Source organism: Dipodomys merriami, unplaced genomic scaffold, assembly GCF_024711535.1.
Source record: "Dipodomys merriami isolate MVZ:Mamm:240054 unplaced genomic scaffold, mDipMer1.0.p SCAF_11, whole genome shotgun sequence".
NCBI classification, from domain to species: Eukaryota; Metazoa; Chordata; class Mammalia; order Rodentia; family Heteromyidae; genus Dipodomys; species Dipodomys merriami.
In genome coordinates this window covers 42,757,082-42,780,529 of record NW_027202382.1, presented here as the reverse complement: position 1 = coordinate 42,780,529, position 23,448 = coordinate 42,757,082, and the positions used below count along the sequence as shown (strand labels likewise).

General features: G+C 51.5%; 1 protein-coding gene across 2 annotated transcripts in view; it reads left to right on the top strand.

The window, feature by feature from the left end:
* Eng (endoglin) overlaps positions 1 to 23,302 on the top strand; it is a 31,360-nt gene extending 8,058 nt beyond the window's left edge. Inside the window, exons 2-16 of one of the 2 annotated variants that reach the window (XM_070014235.1) lie at positions 83 to 234; positions 11,042 to 11,182; positions 12,682 to 12,847; positions 13,595 to 13,639; positions 13,775 to 13,940; positions 14,219 to 14,345; positions 14,761 to 14,935; positions 15,073 to 15,212; positions 18,041 to 18,178; positions 18,369 to 18,413; positions 19,661 to 19,777; positions 20,149 to 20,400; positions 21,323 to 21,389; positions 22,276 to 22,377; positions 22,630 to 23,302. In XM_070014235.1, coding sequence (XP_069870336.1) covers positions 83 to 234; positions 11,042 to 11,182; positions 12,682 to 12,847; positions 13,595 to 13,639; positions 13,775 to 13,940; positions 14,219 to 14,345; positions 14,761 to 14,935; positions 15,073 to 15,212; positions 18,041 to 18,178; positions 18,369 to 18,413; positions 19,661 to 19,777; positions 20,149 to 20,400; positions 21,323 to 21,389; positions 22,276 to 22,377; positions 22,630 to 22,943 — 2,147 coding nt within the window. In that variant the 3' untranslated portion in view covers positions 22,944 to 23,302. Of the gene's footprint in view, positions 1 to 82; positions 235 to 11,041; positions 11,183 to 12,681; positions 12,848 to 13,594; positions 13,640 to 13,774; positions 13,941 to 14,218; positions 14,346 to 14,760; positions 14,936 to 15,072; positions 15,213 to 18,040; positions 18,179 to 18,368; positions 18,414 to 19,660; positions 19,778 to 20,148; positions 20,401 to 21,322; positions 21,390 to 22,275; positions 22,378 to 22,514 lie in introns of both variants that reach the window. The other variant, XM_070014244.1, reaches the window with a different exon arrangement.
* The last annotated feature ends 146 nt before the right edge of the window (positions 23,303 to 23,448 follow it).

Here is a 23,448-nt window from a genome sequence, read left to right as displayed (position 1 = left end):
ACTAAATATTTGGTTATTGAGCCACACCCCCAGCCACATGACTTGTTCTTAGCTGACCCTTTCTCCTGTTCTTATCCCACAGGTCTTGCAGAAAAAGTCCATTGTGATCTACAGCCTGTGGACCCCAAAAGGGGTGAGGTGACATATGCCACCAGCCATGTCCCGAAGGGCTGCGTGGCTCAGGTTCCCAATGCTGTCCTTGAAGTCCATATCCTCTTCCTGGAATTCTCAAACGTGAGTGCCCTGGCAGAAGTCAGGTGGTCTCCAGGGACTTGGGATGAGGGGTGCCTTCCTATGGCCTTCCTTGGAGCAGAAGGTTTCAAAGGGGCTTTGCCTGTTGTTCACAGGGGTTTCATTTCTGGTGATGGGGTCAATTTTCTGGTGACAACCAGAAGAGGGCAGGGACTGGCTGCCACCCAGGTGGACAGTGTGTGTAGGTGAGCTGGTGCCTGTGCCCTTTTAGTGTGGGCATCCCCACAGCTTGCAGGAGAGCTTGGCTCCACTTTAGGCACCTGGACTGTCCCCATCAAATATGTGCGACCCAGTGGCTCACACCTGTAATCCTAGCTACTGTGGGACTGAGATAGGAGGATCATGGTTCAAAGCCAGCCTCAACAGGAAAGTCTGTGACTTTTTTTTTTTTTTTGCCAGTCCTGGGGCTTGAACGCAGGGCCTGCGCACTGTCCCTGAACTTTGGCTCAAGGTTAACACTCTACACCACTTGAGCCACAGCGCCACTTCCAGCTTTTTCTGTATATGTGGCACTGAGGAGTCAAACCCAGGGCTTCATGTATGCCAGGCAAGCACTCTACCACTGAGCCACCTTCCCAGCCACAAGTCTGTAAGACTCTTATCTCCAATTAACCAACAAATAGCTGGAAAGGGAGCTGTGGCTCAAGTGCCAGAGCACCAGTCTTGAGTGAAAAACTAAGAGACAGCATCCAGGTACTGAGTTCAAGTATCAGCGTGCACACACACACACAGAGTGACCCTGAGTTCAAGTATCAGCACGCACACACACACCTCTCTCTCTCTCTCTCTCTCTCTCTCTCTCTCTCTCTCTCTCTCTCTCTCCTCTCTCTCTCCTCTCTCTCTCTCTCCTCTCTCTCTCTCCTCTCTCTCCTCTCTCTCCTCTCTCCCTCTCTCTCTCTCTCTCTCTCTCTCTCTCTCTCTCTCTCTCTCTCTCTCTCTTTCCCCCCCAAATAGCCTCTGAGATCCCAAACCACCAGGGCCAGCCTGCAGCTTGGTCTCCAGGAGAGCCCTCTGGAGACTTCCCTTTATCTTGTCTAAATTTGTCTCTTCTAATAACATGTGTGTCAATGCTTAGGACCTGCTGGGTGCTGGGCTTAGTATCTGCCAGACACTGAGCATCTTTCAGGGATTAAGCCTTGCAAGGGCTAATCTGCCAGCATCTGGTTATTATCCCCACTTCTCAGAGGAGGAAACTGAGGCTGGCCTTGGGAGGGGAAGCACAGTGGTAAGGCCAGAGTTCATATCAAATTCTCCTCAGGGACTTCAGGGCCAGGCTGTCTCCTGGCTCTCCAGGGAATCTCAGCACTCAGGTGGCGCTGGCTTGCCTGGGCTGAAGGCCATACCTGGCTGGTGTGTCCTTAAGTCCTTCGAGTGATTTATCAGTCTTGACTCAGGGAAGACTGTGGCCAACCTGCCCCCAGAACTGTTGAGCTGCCTTGGCATTTGTGCAGTGATAAGAAGATGCCCAGACCACCAATATCGGGGGGCCCTGCTCCCCACCGCCCTGCCTGCCATGATGACTGTGAGTTTTGATAATTCCAAAGGTTCAGAGAGTGCCAAACACGGTTTAGGTGGTTTTTATTGGTGCTGTAATTTGTTGTTTAATTTGCTAAAGACTTGGAAAATAAGATTGCCTTCTATAAGCTCATCTTGTTTATTCTCATGTTTGGGTCCTGCCCCTCTTCTGAGTAACTGGGTTTCCTGGACCCTGATCACCCAACAGCAGGTCAGAGGAAGGCTCCAACCCTGTGTTCAGGTCTATGGGAGACAGGTGTGCAGACAGGAAGACTGCTGAGTTGGCAAGAATGCACACACAGGGCAAGGTGCTGCTGCAGCTCTGGGATTAGGCTTCCAGGGCTTCCTGGAGGAAGCAAGACAAAGGTCGATCAGGAGTGCAGCCAGTGGTGGGAAGAGCAGAGAACTGGCCACTGAGGGAGGCAGCCCTGGTGGGATTTGGCATGTGGTAGCTTGTGGCTCACCTGAGGGCATAGAGTTAGAAAAGGCCTGGCTTTATCTACAGGCAATGACAGCCACTGGGGGAGTGTGTGTGTGTGTGTGTGTGCGTGTGTGTGTGTGTGTGTGTGTGTGTGTGTACGTGCATGCATGCTCACGCACACGTGCATATGTGCCTGTACTGGGGCTTGAACGCAGGGAGTCAAGCTCTTGCTTAGATTTTCCTCTTAGCGTTGACATTCTACCACTTGAGCCACACTTCCACTCCTGGTTTTTCGCTGGTTAACTGGAAATGAGTGTCTTAAATTAGTCTTTCTGGGCTGTGAGTTAAGGAATTGAGAGTCTCAGATCTCAGCCTCCTGAGTAGCTAGGATTTACAAGCATGAGCACCAGTGCTTTGTCAGTAAGTTTTAGTCCAAGGATTCTTGAAACTTATAACAACAGAAATCTCCCTTGTCTTCTCCCAAGAACTCAGTTTGCAATGCACACAACTTGTAATTCAAAGTCAAGTACTGAGGTCCTGGAATGTAGGGCTATGAGTTTGAGGAGGTGGGAGAGAATGCTGGAGCCCAGGAGTTCCAGGATCTAGTCCTGGATCTGTCACTGGCCAGCACTTTTCTTAGTGGCTGGTAGTAGAAGGGTGACCCCCACCTTTCTCTGGTCAGGAGCTCATGAAGAATTTGGGGGCAGCAGAGTTGGGCCCAGGGCCTGGCATATATCAAACAACAGTGTATGTGTGTATACCTGAAAGCACTACAGTGTTTGCAAGGGTTTGGAACAAGGTTCTAGCTAAGCACTGTGGTGCATTTCTGTAGTCCTGGATACCCAATGAGGCAAGAGGATCATTTGAATACAAGTATTACTACATTACTCAGTGTGGCAATGTAGTAAAATCCCCATCTCAAAACAAAACAAAATAAATCAAAGCAACAGTGTGCGTGTGTGTGTGTGTGTGTGTGTGTGTGTGTGTGTGTGAGAGAGAGAGAGAGAGAGAGAGAGAGAGAGAGAGAGAGAGAGAGAGAGGAGGGGGAGGGGGAGAGGGAGGGAGGGAGAGAACACTCGTGTCTTGAAGCCGCACAGTCCTCCAATTGAACCTTGGCTGACCTCTCCTTTGTTTCTTTTTCTTTTTGTGCTCCTGCTGGGGCTTGAACTCAGGGCTTCACACTCACTTGGTTTGCATGCTCCGTTGTCACTCTACCGCTTAAACCATCCCTCCAACCTGAAGTCTTACCAGTGCACTGTAGATGGGATTTTGCAGACTTTGCTTTTCTGCCTGGACTAATTAAAAATAGTCATCCTCCAATTTCAGTCTCGAGTAGCTAGGATTACAGGTGTGGGCCATGTGATCTGGCCTTGACTAACTCCTTAAGGTTACATCCCCTTGGACCACCTATCCAAACCTTAGTCTTCCCACGGGAAAGAGATGATGATAATAGTTCCTACCTCATAGGGTTGCTGAGAGATTACTGTGAGACAAGGCCTGTGCTAGTCCTGGGGGTTGAACTCAGGGCCTGGGTGCTGTCTCTGAGCTTCATTTTGCTCAAGCCAGCACTCTACCACTTGAGCCACAGGACCACTTCCAAATTTTTCTGAGTAGTTTATTGGAGATAAGAGTCTTGGCTAACTTCAAACCATGATCCTCAGAGCTTAGCCTCCCATGTAGCTAGGATTATAGGCATGAGCCATTGGTGCCCAGCTCATTTGTTTTTTTAATGCCAGGACTGGGACTTGAACTCAGGGACTGGGCTTGCCCCTTAGATTTTTCATTCAAGGCTTGTGCTCTAACAGAGTGGAGCCACTGCTCCACTCTGGCTTTTGGTGGTTAACTAGAAATAAGAATCTCAGCTGGGCACCAGTAGCTCATGCCTGTAATCCTAGCTACTCAGGAGGCTGAGATCTGAGGATCGTGGTTCAAAGCCAGCCCGGGCAGGAAAGTCCATGAGACTCTTATCTCCAATAAACCACTAGAAAACCGGAAGTGGCACTGTGGCTCAAGTGGTAGAGCCCTCACCTTGAGCTGAAGAGCTCAAGGACAGTGCCTAAGCCCAGAGTTCAAGCCCCATGACCGACAAAAAAAAAAAAAGAATCTTACTGGGCTTTCCTGCCCAGGCTGTCTTCAAATTTGTGATCGTCAGATCTCAGCTTCCTGAATAACTAGGATTCAGGTGTGAGCTACCAGAACCTGTCCACAGGCAAAATTCTGAGTGCAGGGCCTAGCCAGGTATAGCAGCTGATTGTTGCTATTGGTGTCACTGGACTCTACTTCTCACCTGTAAATGCCAGCATTCATCATATCAGCTGACTTGTTTGACTCTTAAAGGTGACTCCTCTAATAAAGATGGCACAAATCCATTTTCAGCCTCAAGGAGCTCAGCTGCCCCATGAATGCACTTGGCCTTGTCCCATGATCCTGCCCTGTGGTCTTGGTGCCTGGGGAGCCTGGAGCTTCCCTGAGGGGCACTTTGCTTTCCTCCAAGAAGAAGGTTCATGGTTCAACAGTCCCCTTCCACCATCACTGGCCAGATGCTTGCTGTGTACCTGCCCCGGGGTAGGCGTCGAGGATACAGGCAGTAGAAGTAGACCCTGTCCTTGAGGCACACATCGGCCAGGGAAGGGGGCATCAGCGTCCTCGGACTTGTGTGTGATGGAACTGGCGATGGCATGGGGTGGGGGGCAAGAGTTGGATGTGGAGAGAAGGGGCATTAGGGAGAAGGCTCTGTGCTCAGCCAGAGAGCAGGGTTATGGGCACCAGGCCAAGAGCACTGCATGTACAAAGGCCTAGAGCCAAAAGCGTGGGCGCACTGTCTCTGCAGCCCGCCTGGTTCCTCCTGACCTATGGCCGCCTTCATCAGCCCCTGGCACAGAGAGATGGCTTTCCCATCCATCCCTGTATGGCCTCAGCACTTACCGATTTCCTGTGGGTGGTAGTCACCAAAATCCCCATGGAAGCAGTGTGTGTGTGTATATGTGTGTATGTGTGTGTGTGTGTGCGCGCGCACACGCGCACGGCTGTTATGAGGTGGTCAGCAGGCACACAGGTCAGGGGCTGCTGGGCAGGGGTTTTATCATGCTGAGTCTTTGAAGGGCAGGCCGGAGCCTGGATTCCAGGAGGGGGCCCGAGGTCACATCCTGATCTTCAGAAACAGGAAACCGGCCTGATGTCTCAGCAATTCCCGTCAAACCGACGACAACGATGACGACGACGACACAGGTCTCCTGTCTTCTTAACAAACCCCAGCAGCCAGGCTGGGTCAGCTGTTGATTCATCCCCATTCCTGGGCAAACTCAGGAAACCCATGAAACCCTACCAACCCCTAAGCAGAAGAGCTGGCCAGGTCCTAGCACTGACTGACTCCTGGCTGGCCAGAGGGAGGGAGGGCTGCAGAGGCAGTCAGTGAGCCGTGGAGGCTCCTCGCCTCCCCGAGACTGTCCTGGGAGGCTGAGAGAGGCTGTCGAAGGCAGTGTGGCCCTCAGACCCAGGCAAGGGTTCCTGCCCTGGGCCCAGAATTGGTGACCTCTGTCTGGCCCTCTCAGGGCTGAAGGAGCATGCTCAGCTGGAGCCTCACCTCTCCACTTGGGATGGATGTCCAGTACCGCTGAATGCATTGCCCACATGGTGTCCAGCCTCCTCTCCAGGCTGCCTGGGGCTCTTTTCTTCTTCCAGACTCAAGAGGGGGCACTACCTGGCCTGTATGGCTCCTTTCGATCTAAGGGTGGGTGGTAGAGTCTGTCGTCCTGGGAGTAGGTGTGGCAGAGCTTGGGCATCTGGGCTGGGCTGTCCACATGTGGACACTCGAGCTCCCTGGCTGCTGCCTTGAAAGCAGGATAGAGAGAAGGCGGTGGCTGGAGCAGTTCTACTTTCTGGTCCCAAACCTTCTAAATGAGAGCCGGGCTTGAGGAAGGGGCGAGACCAGGGTCACACAGCCTAAGCTGGGGCTCACATCTGTCTCTCACCATCTCCCCAGTTTCCAGCTCTGAGGAGTCAGCTTGAAAATGGATAGGAGAAGGATGATGGATGGATAAACAGACAGATGGGTAGATGAGTAACAGGAGGAAGAAAAGGAGGGAGGAGAAAATATATATGAATATATAAATATATGTAAATATATGCATATATATTTGTATATATATAATACACACACATAAAGTGGATCCTCATAAGCAGGTAAAGTGGTTGTATTGTTCGCCCCATTTTCTAGATCAGAAAACTGAGGCCTAGGGATGAGTGATCATCCAGGGTCACAGGCTACTGGTTGACCCTGCGTTTGAACTTGGGTTTGTCTTCCCATCCTGACCCTTCTTGTATGTACTGAGACTGCAGGGTGGAAGGATGGAGGGCCGCCTCTGGGCAGGCCTTGGGAGGGCGGGGGCTGCAGGCAACCCCAAGGCCCCACTTCTAGAAGAATTGCTGGAAGCAACTTTCTATAAGTGGCTATGAGCACTTAGGACCTCCTCACTGAAATCCCCCCTTCCCGCCACCAACCTCTGCCCCAACAATGGCATCTGTGGGACACTGGCACAAAAATAGAAACTGGATTTCCCACCCTGTGGCTCGGGGAAGGGGCTGGGACAGGCTCAAGCTGGCAGGGATGGGGGCAAGGGGCTGGCTAGTCTGCCTTGTCCTGGCTGGGTCCCAGAATCTCCAGGAGCCCATCCGGAAGACTAGGAGCCTGGGCTGGGGGCAGGCAGGCCCCTAGGAGCCCGGGCTGGGGACAGGCAGGCCCCTTTCTTTGTCGTGGGGGGGGGGGGGGAGGGAAGAAGGAAGTCAGTGTGTGTGTGTGTGTGTGAGTCAGGACGGTGGGAGGGAAATGTTTGCTGTGGAAACCCTGCCTAGGTTTTACTGTAATGAGTAGGCCTTCAGCTAGGCATAAGGGCTCAGAGAATCTGAGCACCCCATGTTCCAACCTCCTCGAGTGTCCACACTGCTCACTTTCTGTGCCATCCTAGCTGGTGGCTGCCCCACATGGGGCTTCAGCACCCAACATTGCCCAACTCCACTGGAAAGGATTTCATGATCATTGAGAGTTTGGTTTATGAGTTTTGGGAAAAGAGCTGAGAGTTCTGTCATGTTTGTGTCCTGACCCCTAAGATTTTCTACTTATACCCAGAAACCTGCCTGGAATTTGTGCCTAGCCCTGTATTCGCCCCATTTCACAAACGGGGAAAGTGAGACGCAGAGGGACAGCAGCAGGAGTGATGCACCAGGGCTTTTTCCTGTCTGCTCAGGGCTGTGCTTCTGCCTGCTGCAGCCATGGAGGTCCAGGGAGGTTGATGATGATGGAGTGTGTGTGTGTATGTATATTAGGGTTGATGGTGTGTGTGTGTGTGTGTGTGTGTGTGTGTGTGTGTGTGTGTGTGTGTGTGTGTGTGTGTGTGTGTGTGTGTGTGTGTGTGTGTGTGTGTGTGTGTGTGTGTGTGTGTGTGTGTGTGTGTGTGTGTGTGTGTGTGTGTGTGTGTGTACACTAGGGTTTAAACTCTGGCTTTCAAACTTGGTTTTTTCACTCAAGGCTGGTTCTCTACCACTTGAGCCATAGCTCCACTTCCCACTTTTTGGTGGTTAATTAGAGATGAAGGATCTCATGGACTTTCCTGCCCAGTCTGGCTTTGAACCTCAGTCCTCAGATCTCAGCCTCCTGAGGAGCTAGGATTAAAGTTGTGAGCCATCTGCATCCAGCAAATATTAAATGGCATATACATGGTTTTGTTTGTGCTGGTCCTGGGGCTTAAACTCAGGCCTCACATTCTCCATTAGCTTTTTTTTTTATTAGAGGCTGGCTGGTCTACCATTTGAGCCATATTTCTACATCCAATGATAGTTTCTTGGTTTCAGTCTGCCAAAGTATGGGGCCTGTCTACTTTCCCCTATATGCACTTGAAGTTCTCTCCTTTAGTAAGGACAGAGATGGTGCTGGAGAGGGGTGGGGAGAACCCAGAAGTAGGATTGAGAAGGAAGACAGTCCTGGGTAGAGCTGTCCAGTGGTCAACCTCTGGCTCATGTGCTCTGTGCTCCTGACTTTGGCACTCACCCTTAGCTCTCAGCAGCTTCCTCCCTATACCTCTACATACCTACCTGTGAAATGGAAGAATGCCTGTCTCTTGCTTTGGTTAGCTGGCGCGGCTACATGCTCAGGACAGGGCCAGGCATGAATGAGATTGAATGGTGAGAAATGACTGATAGGTAGTTGTTTTTTCAACTGCTTTACTAAGATGAAATTCACCCATTCACAGAGGACAGTTGAATGGGTTTTGTATATATACAGAATTGTACAACCAGATTCCATTGTTGGAGTGAATAACTCGTAATGTGGTCAGGGCAAGCACAGTGAGCCTGCTCTGGTTCTCCATACCACTCAAGTGAGTTGTGCTTTGCTTTGCTCAGTTTCAAGTAGCAATCACAACTATGAACTGAATTGTTAGTTCTGGATGGGCACTGGTGGTTCATGCCTGTAATCCTAGCTCCTTAGGAGGCTGAGATCTGAGGATCAAGATTTAATGTTAGCTTGGGTAGGAAAGTCCATGAGACATATCTCCGATTAACCACCAGAAAGCTGGCAACAAATCTGTGGGTCAAATGGCAAAGGGCTAGCATTGAGCAAAAAAAAGCTCAGAGACAGTACCCAGGCCCTTAGTTCAAGTCCCAGGACTAGCACAAAAAAAGAAAAGGACTAAAAATGAGATGCTATTGTTTGCTCTTTTTTTGTTGTCTTAAATAAAGCTCTTGCTCACTGAGAGGACTTAGGGTGTCATTATTGAGTAATGGAAATATTTCTGAGCGGATTTTTCCAGGGACTAAAAACTGTCTTTGGCTTTGTGACATCGCTCCAGGAAGAGGCAAGGAGATGATTAGAAGCCCAATGCAAAAACTTTCCACTGCTATGTCCATTGGAAATAGCTTCTCCTGTGTCATAGTTCAGAGGAGACAGAGGAGACGTCTGGGCTGGCAGTTTGGCTGCCGGCCTTTGAGAGCTGCCAGGGCAGGGGCTGGAGCTGGCATCTGTTTGAAGAAAGCATTTGTCTTTGTTCTGTGGCTTCCAAGGCACTGAGCTGGGTCAGTCTCTGTGCTCACCTGCTTATTCATACCCTAGGCTCAGAAAGTCTTAAAGCAAAGCAGAGACCACTCTTTTGTATGCCTGTGTTTGCATATGTGAATGCCAGTACTGTGGTTTGAGCTTTTCTGCTCAAGGTTAGAACTCTATCACTTGAATGACTTCCAGCTTTTTATTAGCTAATTGGACATAGACTCTCATGAACTTTTCTACTTGGGTTGGCTTTGATCTGTGATCCTCAGATCTCAGCCTCCTGAATAGCTAGGATTATAAGCATGAGCTATCAGCACGAAGCTATTTTAGTAATTTAAAATAGGCCAAACTAGAAGTCTCCTGTATGCTAAGCACATGCTGTAGTGCTGAACTGTACTCTCAGCCCTCAGGAGAACAAATGTGGATGCCACGTGAGGGCTGGAAGCAGAGTGGTCTCCAGGGACACCCAGAGGACAATGGGGAAGGAAGGTCACTAATTCCGGGCATAGGGCACTATCCGTTGTATAGATAGATGTTCATAGACCCAGCATACAGCAGATACTCAAGAAACAACAAATTTGCCAGAAGTGATGAGTCAGTGTCTGGCATCCCAGCTGAGGTGGAATGATCTCAAGTTCAAGACTAGCTGGGGCTAGCCCTATGAAGAAAAGAAAAAAGGAGAGAAGGATGGAAGGAGAGACAGTAGGGAAGAGAGAGGGAGAGGGAGAGGGAGAGGGAGAGGGAGAGGGAGAGGGAGAGGGAGAGGGAGAGAGGGAGAGAGAATATCTTAGCTAAGCATCTGTAATCCTAACTACCCAGGAGGCTGAGATCCATGTTTCAAAGCCAGCCTGAGCAGGAAGGTCCATGAGATTACTATCTCCAGTTACACACCAAAAACCTGGGAGTTAAGCTGTGGTTTAAGTGGTAAAGTGCCATTCTTCAGTGAAAAAGCTAAGGGACAGTGGCCAGCCCAAGTTTAAGCCCTAGTACTAGCGCATGTGCCCACGCGCGCGTGCGCGCACACACACACACACACACAAAGATTTTGAACATTGGATGAAGGTCCGTCTTGTCCCAGTTGTCATCATCATCTCCCTCCCCCTCCCTCCCTCCCTCCCTCCCTCCCTCCCTCCCTCCCTTCCTTCCTTCCTTCTCTTCCTCCTCCTATCTTTCTTCCATCTTCTTCCTTTGTCTTCTTCTTACCAGTCCTGCGCCTTGAACTTAGGGCCTGGGTGCTATGCCTGAACTTTTTACTCAAGGCTAACTTTACCCTCAAACCACAGCTCCACTTCTGGGTTTTTTTGTTTTTTGTTTTTTTTTGGGTCCGGTCCTGGGGCCTGAACTCTGGGCCTGGGCGCTGTCCCTCAGCTCTTTAGCTCAAGGCTAGCGCTCTACCACTTGAGCCATAGCACCACTTCCGGCTTTTTTCTTTTTGCTTATGTGGTGCTGGGGAATCGAACCCAGGGCCTCAGGCATGCAAGGCAAGCGCTCTACCACTGAGCCACCTTCCCAGCGCCCACTTCTGGTTTTTGTAGTGGTTCATTGGAGGTAAGAAATTTACCTGCCTGGGCTGGCTTTGAACTGGGATAATCAGATCTCAGCCTCCTGAGTAAGTGTGAGCAACCAGCACCTGGCTTTTCTCGATTGACTGTTCACTTATTCAGCATGTGTTTATCTATTTTCTGGGCATGTCTGGAGGTCCAGGCACTGCTCTGTGCACAGGTACTAGGTGACAGAGGGGAACAGGGAGAATCATCTGTCTGGTGGCCTGACCTATGCATGTGTAACTGGTGTGTGTCTCCTGGTTGCTTCCCCAGGAGGTGGCACAGCTCGAGCTAACTCTCCAGGCATCCAAGCACAATGGCAGCCAGCGTCGAGAGGTGTTTCTGGTTCTCGTCGTGAACAAGAGTACCTTACTACAGCTCCAGGCACCAGGAATCCCACTGCACTTGGCCTATGTGAGTGTACTGGGCATTCAGCCCCCTGCCGTCCCTTCCTGTGGGCCAGGCCCCCGACAAAGCACCCAGAGGGTAGCAGAACCTAGGACAAAGGAGTCCGGATGGGGAGGTGGGAGTCGGGCTGATGTGCAACCTTGGTTGGCTCTGCATAGTCTGTTTGCCCATCTGTCCAGGGGGCAGTTGGACCCAGTTGGTATTCCATTGACTCATCTTTTCACTGTAGATGAAAAAGATACAAGGCATCTAATCTGAAAATGCAAAAGCACAAAGGGAAAGGGCTCAGAGGCAGCCTAACAATATGTCCATAGCAGGTAGGACTAGGAGAGACATTAGTTTGTTCTTTGTACTTCCTTGAATTTGCAAGAATTTCTGTAGTTGATGTGGCTCACAATGGAGGAAAAAAATAAAACCCTGTGGCACATGCCTGTAATTTTGTCATTCTAACGACTCAGGAAGCTGAGATCTAAGGATTGTGGTTTGAAGCAAGCCCAGGCAGGAAAGTCTGTGAGATACTAGCTTTCATTTTCACCAGCAAAAAGCCAGATGTGGAGGAATGGCTCAAGAGGTAGAGAGCCAGCCGTTAGTGAAAAAGCCAAGGGAAAATGTGAGGCCCTGAGTCCAAGCCCCAGTGTGTGCACACACACACACACACACACACACACACACACACACACACACACACACACACACACACACACACACACACACACACACACACACACACACACACACACACACACACACACACACACACACACACACACACACACACACACACACACACACACACACACACACACTCTCACTCTCTCTCCCTCCCTCCCCTCCCTCCCTCAAGTTTTAAGCCTCTCTCTCTCTCTCTCTCTCTCTCTCTCTCTCTCTCTCTCTCTCTCTCTCTCTCTCTCTCTCTCTCTCTCCTCACTCCCTCCCTCCCTCCCTCCCTCAAGTTTTAAGCGTGAACTGCATCCAGGCCAACTGGCTTTGTCCTATGGCAGGGGCTCAGAGCTGGGGGAAGCAGGGAAGCCCTGCCTCCTCGTTATAAAAGGAGGGTCCTGAGAGGTTGCCCAGGCAAAGCAGCTGTCAGTTACAGCCACAGCCCAGCCCAGAAACAGAGCACACAACCAAGCAGAGACAGAAATCAGGGAAGTAACGAGGACCAGTGGGATTCACAGACTAGGCACAGACGCTTGTCGAGGGGATACCCCTAAGAGGGAGAAGGGAATGGGGACAGGCCCAGTGTGAATTGGGGTACAGACCCAAACAGGGAAGTTAGGAGGGCAGCTGAGGGGAAGAATCAAGGACAGGAGAGAGGCCAAGAGCCAGACCAATGGGCTTGTGAAGGGGCATGTGTGGAAGGGAGAGGGGGATGGTCTGGCTGAGGCAGAGGAGCTAGCTGGGGGGGGGGGGGTCTGGGCTGACGTCACACCCACCAGCCTTGGCAGTCTCAGCCAAACTACCTCCTGCACGTGGCAGGGACTCAGCACTCTATGTCTCCCCAGAATCCCAGCCTGGTCATCTTCAAAGAGCCTTCAGGAGTCAACTTCACACAGCTGCCACCCTTCTCTGTCAACAACCAGATCCTTGAATGGGCAGCTGCAAAGGGTCCCATCTCCTCTATCGCAACTCTAGAGGACCCCAGCCACGTCCTCCTCCGGCTGGGCCAAGGTCAGTGTCTGAAGCAGCCTCTCCGGGCTCAGGTTCAGTTGGAGGAATGGAAGCTCACACAATGGGTCTGTGGTAGGATGTGATGTGTTCTAGGCCACACACAGCAAGTCAGTGGCCTTTGGGGGCAGTGATTACTCCTTTATCAAATATCAGATTGAGCCATGTGAAATGCTAGACTTTGGGTTGTTTCTGTTTAACAAACAGAAACATAAAACTGCCAAGAGCCTGTAGCTCATGCCTGTAATGCTAAAATACTCAGAAGGTTGATATCTGAGAATTGAAGTTCAGAGCCAGCCAGGTGGGACAAACAAGTCTGAAAGACTCATCTCTGAATAACCAGAAAAAAAAAAGAAGTGGAGATGTGGCTCAAGTGGTAGAGTGTCAGCCTTGAGTGAAAAAGCCAAGAAAGAGATGAGAGGTCCTGAGTTCAAGCACCAATACAAGCACCAAAAACAAAGCACTAGGGTGCGTGGCTCAGGAGCTATAGCACGTGCCTAGCAAGTATGAGGCCTGAGTTTAAACCTCAGTTCTGCTACTAGAATTTTTTTTAAAGGGGACCTTGTGTGCACCTATCAAGTGCCAAGTTGGTCATAAGGCACTTGGAAATTCTTTCCGGTTTGGTTAAATGCTGTAAGGAAGATTGAAGTAGAATGGTGTCCTGGGGGGACAGCAGGGCTGCATCCCTACTTTGTGTTGCCACTACTATGTGCCATGGGGTCCAGGTTTACATTAACTCTTTGTTGGCAGATGAAGAAACAGAGCTTCCAGACCTTTCACGAGGGCAGCCAGCAGGTAAGTGGTAGAAGAGAGATTTGAACCCAGGTTCTCCTAGGCTTCCAGCCTATGAGGCTCTGGGAGGTGGGGGTGGGGTCTGTGTGAAGGGCAGGTGGGGGCTGTTTGGAGGACTGAAATGCCCTGTGTTTGCAGCCCAGAAGCTACCACACTTCTGTCTGCCTGAAGACCATCAGGACATGGGCCGCACACTCGAATGGCAGCCACGGGTCCCTGTTTCCATCCTGGGCTGCCGCCTGGATGGTGTGAATGGCCACAAAGAGGCACATATCCTAAGGATCCTGCCTGGTCCCAAGGCCGAGTAAGGAGACCCACCCACACACACACCTCTTCATTCCCCACCCCCTCCAGCACCAGGCCCCACTCCAATCAGACACCAGACCACTAATAGCCCCGCCCCTCAGAGTCAGCATAGTGGTCTCCTCCTGTCTCCAGGCCATTCCCACATCCGGCTCCAGTCCCAGGCCAAGTAAAATCAGAGTCCCTGCTCACCCCAGCCCACCTGTTCATCCCTTCATTCCCCCCTTCCCCCCCATCCCCCATCCCACGTGCCCTGACCAGGCAGTCTGTCCACTGCAGGCCTCGGACAGTGACGGTAAAGGTGGACCTCAACTGCACATCTAGAGATCCTGATGCCATCCTCATCCTGCAGGGCCCCCCCTACGTGTCTTGGCTTATCGATGCCAACCACAACATGCAGATCTTGGTGAGCCTTGCACCTGTTCCCTGAACCCCTGTCTTCCTCTATCATGCTGCCTTGCCTTACCAGCACTCAGGACTGAGCCCAGGACAGTCCTCTGCACCAGCACTGTACCTCAATCCATCACCTGGCTTTCCTACCTCCTCCAGGAAGCTTTCCTTGACTGGTTGGGGAGCCCCCACCCCCAGCCTACCAGATTGAGGAAGATCCCTGCAGAAATGAACACTTAGTTGAGTTGAAGGATAAAGAAAAGCCAGTAGAGAGAACAAGGGTGGCCAGGCAGAGGAAAGGCAGGTGTGGAGGGAAGAACAAGCGAGACTGATAGCTGGTAACGTCTTGGCTGCCCTGTGTTAGTCCTGACCATCCCCTGGCCTCTGAGTCTAGCTGTGGCTCCCTGTTCTGTCTTTCTCCCCACCTTCAGACCACTGGTGAATACTCCTTCAAGATCTTCTCGAAGAAGAATATCCATGGCTTCGAGCTCCCAGACACACCCCAAGGCCTGGTGGGACAGGCCCGGAAACTCAATGCCAGCCTTGTGGCCTCCTTTGTGGAGCTCCCGCTGGCCAGTGCTGTCTCTCTGCGGGCTCCCAGCTGCAGTGAGTCCCTGCCCCTGTCCCTGCCTTTCCTCCTCACCCCTAATGGATCACTGGTCAATCTCAGTCTCCCATCTGCAACCTGTGGGGACAGGAAGTACTCAGTGACTGTCTTCTTGGCCCCTCTCTGCTGCCCTCAGGTGGTGAACCACAGACCTCACCTGCACCGGTCCTGACCACCCCGCCAAACAGATGTGACCCTGACCTGCTTCTGTCCCTGATTCGGCCAAAATGTACCAGTGGTGTCATGACTCTGGCACTTAGGAAAGACCATCTGCAGGTAACAGGACACCTGTCCCTCACCTTAGGCAGACAAGAACAGTAGGTCCCTTCACCAGCCCAAGAATCTGAGGGGCCTAGACCAGGCATGTGAGCAGGATGTGCAATGCAAGTTGATTATGGTACCTCCCACTGGAGAATTCAGTCATGTTGGACAGCCAGAGCTCTCGGTTTAATATTCATGTTCTCTGTGAGGAACACCAGCATACTTAACACGGTGGCTCAGTCCAGCTACTACAGGTAAGAGGATCGAAGTTCAAAGCCAGCTTGAGCAGATTGAGAGACACAATTCTATTTATACTTCCCAAACAGAAACCACCTAGCCCAACTTTTTTTCCACTGAGATAGGATCTTGCAAACTTTTTGCCTAGGCTGACCCAAACCCACAATCTTCTCAATCTCTGCCCCATGAGTAGCTAGGATTATAGGTATAAACCACCTTGCCCAGCTAGTTTTAGAACTTTTGACACTTGTACTTATTAATAATGTGCTATTTTATTATACTGATGTGCCATAATTAACTTGTTAACTATTTAAATTGTAATATAAACATGCATAAAATGCATTGTGTGTGGAATTTTTTTTTTTTTTTTTTTTTTTTTTTTTTTTACAATCCTGGGGATTGAGCTCAGGGCCTGGGCTCTGTCTCTGAGCCTCTCTGTACTCAAGGCTAATGCTCTACCACTTGCCACAGCACCACTTGGCTTTTTTGTGTGTGTGTGTGTGTGTGTTTTTTTTTTTGGTCCGGTCGTGGGGCCTGAACTCTGGGCCTGGGCACTGTCCCTCAGCTCTTCAGCTCAAGGCTAGTGCTCTACCACTTGAGCCACAGCGCCACTTCTGGCTTTTTTCTTATGTGGTGCTGAGGAATCGAACCCAGGGCCTCATGCATGCAAGGCAAGCACTCTACCACTGAGCCACCTTCCCAGCCCCCACTTGGCTTTTTCTATTTATGTGGTACTGAGGAATTGAACTCAGGACTTCATGCAAGCTAAGCAAGCACTCTACCACTAAGCCTTCCCAGCCTGGAACTTTTTTAATTTGGATTATTTTCTTTTTTTTTTTTGGTCGGTCATGGGGCTTGAACTCTGGGCCTGGGCACTGTCCCTCAGCTCTTCAGCTCAAGGCGAGCGCTCTACCACATGAGCTACAGCGCCACTTCCGGTTTTCTGGTGGTTTTATTTGAGATAGGAGTCTCACGGTCTCTCCTGCCCGGGCTGGCTTTGAACCGTGATCCTCAGATCTCAGCCTCCTGAGTAGCTAGGATTACAGGCGTGAGCCACCAGCGCCCGGCTTGGATTATTTTCTTATGACAGATTGCCACATGAGTGTGATTGTAGAATCAAAATCTGAAATTTTAATAGACTGCCCACAGGCTTTCCCTGCAACCAGGTTTGAATTTTCACTGTGGTTTCAGAGCACTTTGGCCACTTTTCTCCAGATTGTAATTAAAAGCAAAACAAAGACCAAAAAACAAACTTTTGTCAATATGGGAGGTAGAACATGGTGGTCATTCTTGTTTTTGTTTTTTTTTAAGGTGATTCTCTGGTTAGTAAGCATTGACATGGCTAAGTGGGAGTTATAATTTCTCTTTTTTGCTGAGGCTTGATGACGTTTTTGTTAGTTCATTTTTTGTGCCAGTCTTGGAGCTTGAACTCAGAGCCTAGACAGGACCTGGGCTGGCTTCAACCCATGACCCTCAGCTCTCGGCCTCCTGAGTAGCTAGGATAATAGGTGTGAGCCACTGACCTGGCTAATTTTTTTTTCATATGTGCATGCAGATCCTGGGGCTTGAACTCGGTATGGGTACTGTCTCTTAGCTTTTTTTTTTTTTTTTTTTTTTTCCCATCAAAGCTAATGCTCTACAACTTGAGCCACAACTCTACTTCTGGCTTTTGGTGGTTAACTGGAGATAAGAGTCTCATGGACTTTTCCTGCTTTGGGCTGGCTTTGAACCACGATCCTTAGATCTCAGCTTCCCAAGTAGCTAGGATTACAGGCATGAGACAATGACACCTGGCCCAGCTGATTTTTATATCCTTTTTACATAGAAAAAAGTGGCTCATGCCTATAATCGTAGCTATTCAGGAGACTTAGATCTGAGTATTGCAGTTCAAAGCCAGCCTGGGAAGGAAAGTCTATGAGACTCATCTCTAATAAACTACCAAAAAACTACCAAAGTGGAACTGTGGCTCAACTGGTAGAGTGCTAGCCTTGAGCAAAAAGAAGCTCAGGGACAGTGCCCAGGCCCTGAGTTCAAGCCCCAGAACTGGCAAAAAAAAAAAAAAAAAGACTAGGAGACTCCATCTGCAATTAACTAGCAAAATGCTGGACTGGAGGGGTGGCTCAAATGACAGAGTGCTATCCTTGAGCAAAAAAGCTAAGAGCAGGAGGCCCTGAATCCAAACCCCAGTACCATAAAAAAAATAAATAAATAAAAAAATAAAAGCTGGGTGCTGGTACTCACGCCTATAATCCTAGCTACTCAGGAAGCTGAGATCTGAGGATCACAGTTCAAAACCAGCTTGGGCAAGAAAGTCCGTGAGACACTTACCTCCAATAAACCACCAGAAAACCGGAAGTGGCGCTGTGGCTCAAATGGTAGAGCACTGGTCTTGACCAGAAGAGCTGAGGGACAGTGCCTAGGCCCAGAGTTCAAGCCCTATGACAGACAAAAAAAAAAAAAAAATCATATGGGATGATGAACTCCAACAAAAAGGAGGGAGCTGAGGAATGGTGGGGGTTTGGGACCCCTAGATGGAGTCCTCCATGCCGAGGATCCCCCTCAAAGATCTCGGGGCATCCTGACTATGCCGCCCTCCCCTCACCCAGACCATGCAGTGCACCATCATGAGCTTGACCTTCTGGGACCCTCGCTGCCAGGCTGAGGACAGCAGTGATCACTTTGTCTTGAGCAGCACCTACTCTCTCTGTGGCATGAAGGTGACAGAACACATGGTCAGCAATGAGGTGAGAGCAGTGTCCCCCTGGTGCCTCCCAGGGCCTCCAGGCTGAGGGGTGTTGGGGGACAGGGTGTGGCAGTCCAGGCGTAGCCATCTGTTAGCGCCTTGCTCCCATCTCATTGTTGAGATGGGACACAACCCTCCCCTTCCCTGGGGTCCTTTCTGGATCTGACCACTTTTTGACTTTGTTCTCACAGGTATTCCTCAATTTCCTGTCGGTCACAGGCTCATTATCACTGCAGGTGAGATGGACGGTCACTATGCTACCCTCCTGGTCTAAGATCTGCTGCCTGTTGGGGCTGGAGGCCTTTCCGAGAGGGAACCAATTTCAGGAAACTCAGACCCTGGCCAACCCAGAATCGCCAGTGTGCAAATTTTCCCTCCTATACAATAGGAACAATGCTGCTGAGGGTTCTGCCCTTAGCTTCAAGTCAGAGGATTTTAGTTCCTTTTGCCTGTTGGCCTTGGGAAAGTTACTTAATCTCCTGGGCCCAGAGGTAAACTGTGTTATATGAAACCAGCCAGGTTCTGGTGCATCACACCTATAATCCTAGCTACCCACGAGCTGAGATCTGAGGATCACAATTCAAAGCCAGCCCGGGCAGGAAAGTCCGTGAGACTCTAATTTCCAGTAAACTACTTAGAAAGAGCTAGAAGTGGCACCGTGGCAAGTGATAGAGCACTAGCCTTGAACACAAAGAGGCTTAAAGACAGTGCCCAGGCCCTGAGTTCAAGTCCAAGGACTGGCAAGAAAAGAAAGAAAAAAGAAATGAGCCCATCCCCTAGGGGTCATAGGAGCTGTCACTGGAATAAGACATGGATGTTCTTGATAAGCCAGGCTTCAGTAGCTCACATATGTAATCTTAACTCATCAGGGGGTTAAGATCTGAGGATCAAGGTTTGATGCCAGCCTGGGCAGGAAAAGTTGGCGAGACTCTTATTTCCAATTGACCAGCAGAATGCCAGAGTAGAGGTGTGGCTCAAGTGATAAAACATCAGCCATGCCGGGGCGCTGGTGGCTCACGCCTGTAATCCTAGCTACTCAGGAGGCTGAGATCTGAGGATCGTGGTTCAAAGCCAGCCCGGGCAGGAGAGACCATGAGACTCCTATCTCCAGTAAACCACCAGAAAACCGGAAGTGGCGCTGTAGCTCAAGTGGTAGAGCGCTCGCCTTGAGCTGAAGAGCTGAGGGACAACGCCCAGGCCCAGAGTTCAAGCCCCACGACCAACAAAAAAAACAAAAAACAAAAAACAAAAAAAAACACCAGCCTTGAGTGAAAAAGCTAAGGGGCAGCACCCAAGCAGTTCTTATTTACTAATTTTATTAAAAATAATATATTTTATTATTATTATTAAGGTACAGAGGGGTTATCGTGTTATAAAAGAAGATGAAGCAACTCTGAGCCACAGCTTAGTGCCAGCCCCTCACCCCTCACCTTCCTGGCTGGTGCCACCCAGACTGATCCAGCCTCCTTCCTGTCCCCCACAGAAAAAAGTGTACTGCCTCGACGTGGACAGCCTCTCCTTTCAGATGGACCTCTACCTCAGCCCCAAATTTCACCAGACCTCCAGCACCATTGAACTGGGCCAGCAGGGTTTTGTGCAGGTACCTGGCAGCCTAACCCCACAGTTCCCCCTAACTCCTGGCATTCCTTGTGAACCTGAATCCTAGCTCCTCAGAAGGCTGAGATCTAAGGATCGTGGTCAAAGCTAGACCAAGCAGAAAAGTCTGTGAGACTCTTATCTCCAATTAACCTCTAAAGCTCAAAGTGGAGTTGTAGCACAAGCGGCGCGCCAGCTTTGAGCAAAAAAGCTCAAGGACAATGCCTAGGCCCTGGGTTTAAGCCCTACTACTGGCTCAGGTGTGGACATGTCCACGTGTGTGGGCATGCACACACTCATGCATGTGCACGCATGCACGCGTGCACACACACACACAGCCCCTACCACCCTTCACCCCTCTTATATCCCATGCAGGTGAGCATGCTTCCAGTGGTCCCTGAGACTGTGCTCCAGCTCCTCAGCTGCTATCTGGATTTGGGATCAGAGGTGGACAAAGTGGAACTCATCCAGGACCAGGCCGCCAAAGGCAGCTGTGTGAACCTGCTGTCCCCAAGCCCCAGTGGTCACCCACGCTTCAGCTTCCTCCTCCGTGTCTACATGGTGCCCACTCCCATGGCTGCCACCCTCACTTGCAACATAGCCATACATCCTGGGGCCATGTTGAAGGTAAGTGGGGCCTGGCTCAGGCCCAGCTCCAAGGGTGGTTTCCGGATCTGAGGTTCCAGGCAGGCATGTGGCAGCCTAGTGAGAGTAGCTGGTGACAGACAGAGCCACTCTCAGGCATGTGGCTTGGCATCTGGCTGTCAGAGGAACTCTTGCTGCCACCCTAGAGCCTTCTGGGGTGATTGCTGTGTCCTGACATCAAAAAGATATGCAACTATCTATCCATTTATTATTCTGTGTATTTATCCATCTGCCCATCTACCTGTTCATCTATTCATCCATCCATCCACTTGCCCACCAATCCATCCATTCATCCATTCACCTACACATCAATCCATCCATCCACTCACTCACCATCCATCCATCCTTCCATATCCTCCTGTCATTCATTCTTCCCCTGGAAACCCATCCACACATCCATCTGCTATGATCATCAATGTGCTCAATGAACAGATGACCTTAGGGAAGAGGGACAACAAAATCCTGATTTTCTGCCTTTGCTGATGTCAACACTTTCCTGTCCAGTGAAATCCCCATTCTCAGGGAACTCAGTCCTGGACACACCCAGGTCTTTGTACACAGAAAGCTCCCCAGAATTAGAAACCTCAGTGGTTAAGCTGAGAAGCCTTCAGAGCCACACTGAATGGGCATCTATCTCCTTGAGCCAATGAGCTCCATTCCCTGGCCGGCTACTTCCTGCTCTAAGGCACACACAGGGGTAACAAATACAGAATGTGCACAAAGCTCATGGGGAAACTCCCAGGGCACACATCCCCCAGGACTTGCCCACAGCTCAGAGCTAATATGCAGTGGAGGGGAGACTCCTGCCAAGGCTCCAGGTGGGGCTGACAAGGGGGGCACAGAGCCAGGCAAGTCCAGGTGCCTCTTGCCAAAGGCTGTGGCACAGTCTCTCCCCCTCCTCCAGGATGCCTACGAGCCTGTCTTCAAGCTTGTCTCCAGGCGCCTGAACGTCGTCAGCCCTGACTCATCTGGTGAGTACCTGCTGGTCCTTTTAGGTTTGTCCCAGGAGCTGGGGGGAGGGGGGGAGGGAGACAGTAGACCACTGGAGACCACTGTTGGGAGGTAGGCCAAGCACACAGCAGAGAATCCAAGATCTGCTGCCCTCAAGAAGGCCCCAAGAGCTAGAGTTGGAAGCAGCAGGTTGCTTCTTAGAGATGGACACTCACGTCCGCCCTGTGGGCCCCACTCCTGGCCTCTAGCTCCGTCCTCTCTGTCCCCTCGGAGGCTCATGGACCTTACTGTGAATGGGGATGCCTGGATGGAATGTGACCTTGGGCATGGTGCTGGCCTTGGCTTCCCCCAAGGACCTGCCCAGCACCTTCCAGCCTTTTTATGAACTCCCCTGGGCCCTGACACACCAGGCAAGAGAGCCGCTGATGCTGTTGGGGGAAGGGCACCTGCCATTCTGTGTCCTCCATCCCCAGCCGAGACCAAGAAAGCAAAGCTAATAATGCCAGTGCATATGGCAAGTATGAGGCCCAAGAGGAGGCCACCAGGCCCAGGGCACACAGGACCCAGGAGTATGGAATGAGTCTTAGATGATCAGGGACAGCTCAAGTCTTAAAAGGTGCTCTGGCCCATTCTAATTGAGTACAGGGCTCAGAGAGGGGCATGGGCTAACCTAAGGTCACCCAGCAGAGCAGAGCAGGCTGTGGGCTCCCTAGGCCCCTTTTACTCTTTGCCCACATTATACCATCCGTATTCCCTAAAAACAAACAAACAAAAAAATGCTTCTCTACCAGCCTTAGGAGGCAGAAGCATGGTCCAATAGGCCTGGCTGGGGTGATGGTCAAAGCTTAGCTCCGCCAGGGCGGGGCAGTGGCACTCACGGCTGCCCGCCCTCCCCTGGTCTCGCAGGTAACCACCTGGTCCTGTCCACTGTGCTGGGCATCACCTTCGGCGCCTTCCTCATTGGGGCTCTGCTCACTGCGGCCCTCTGGTACATCTACTCGCACACACGTGAGTATCTCGGGAACCAGCAGTGAACACTCAGGGTCCCTCCATTACCAACCTCCCCTGGGGGTGCCCGGGAGGCCCCTGAGAGAGTGGGGAGTCCTGGCTGGGGCCCTGACCTCCGCCCCTGCCCGCGCCCCCAGGTTCCCCCAGCAAGCGGGAGCCCGTGGTGGCGGTGGCTGCCCCGGCCTCCTCTGAGAGCAGCAGCACCAACCACAGCATTGGGAGCACCCAGAGCACCCCCTGCTCCACCAGCAGCATGGCGTAGCACCCGCCCTGGAGCCCCGGGGGCCCCCCAGCCAGCCCTGGCCTTGGCGGAGAGCCTGAGCAGCCACCAGCTGGGAACCACTGGCCGTGAACTCGCCCCAGGACCCCAGCGCCTCCACTCACCCGACCATGGAGAGTGCCCTCTGCATCTGCCCCTCCCACCTGCCTCTCAGAGGCCTGCTGCCAGCGGGGACATCAGCCTGGAACATCTTGGGGTCCCCCCACCCTGTTCTACAGAGCCTTCCACTCCAGGGTCTCTGGGATGTGACTGCCCGGGCACACAGGCAGAAAGGCCGCTGCCCTGAAGTCCCTGCATTTTAACGTGGATTCTGCACCAGTGAACAGCACGGGCCAAGCAGAGCCAGCCCAGCTCCAGGCTGGCACCTCCTCCTCCGCGGGAACAGAAGAGGGTCTGCAAAGCCACCTGTATCTGGTCCCTGTGACCCCCACTCTTGGACTAACGCAACTTTGGTGGGGGAAACAGAAGCTGAGGGCTGCTCTGCTCTGGAGCCCAGAGGCTGGCCCCAACAGTGGGGCGGGGCGAGCCCAACTCCTCCCGGGGCCCCCTCCCAGCCCCATGGGCAGCAGCAGGTGGCTGATGGCCAGGTGCTGGTCTTGGGCCCACCCTTGTATATTCACCACCAATAAATCAGACATAAAACCAGTGCTGGGCTGGCAAAGGGAAGGGGCCCAGGGGGTGGAGGGACGCCAGGAGTCGGGGGGAGAACAGGGCTGCACCTCCACCCCTGGAGTGGTGGCAGGTAGGGCATCCTGAATGGTAGCAGGTGGTAGAGCCCACCAGATTTGGGT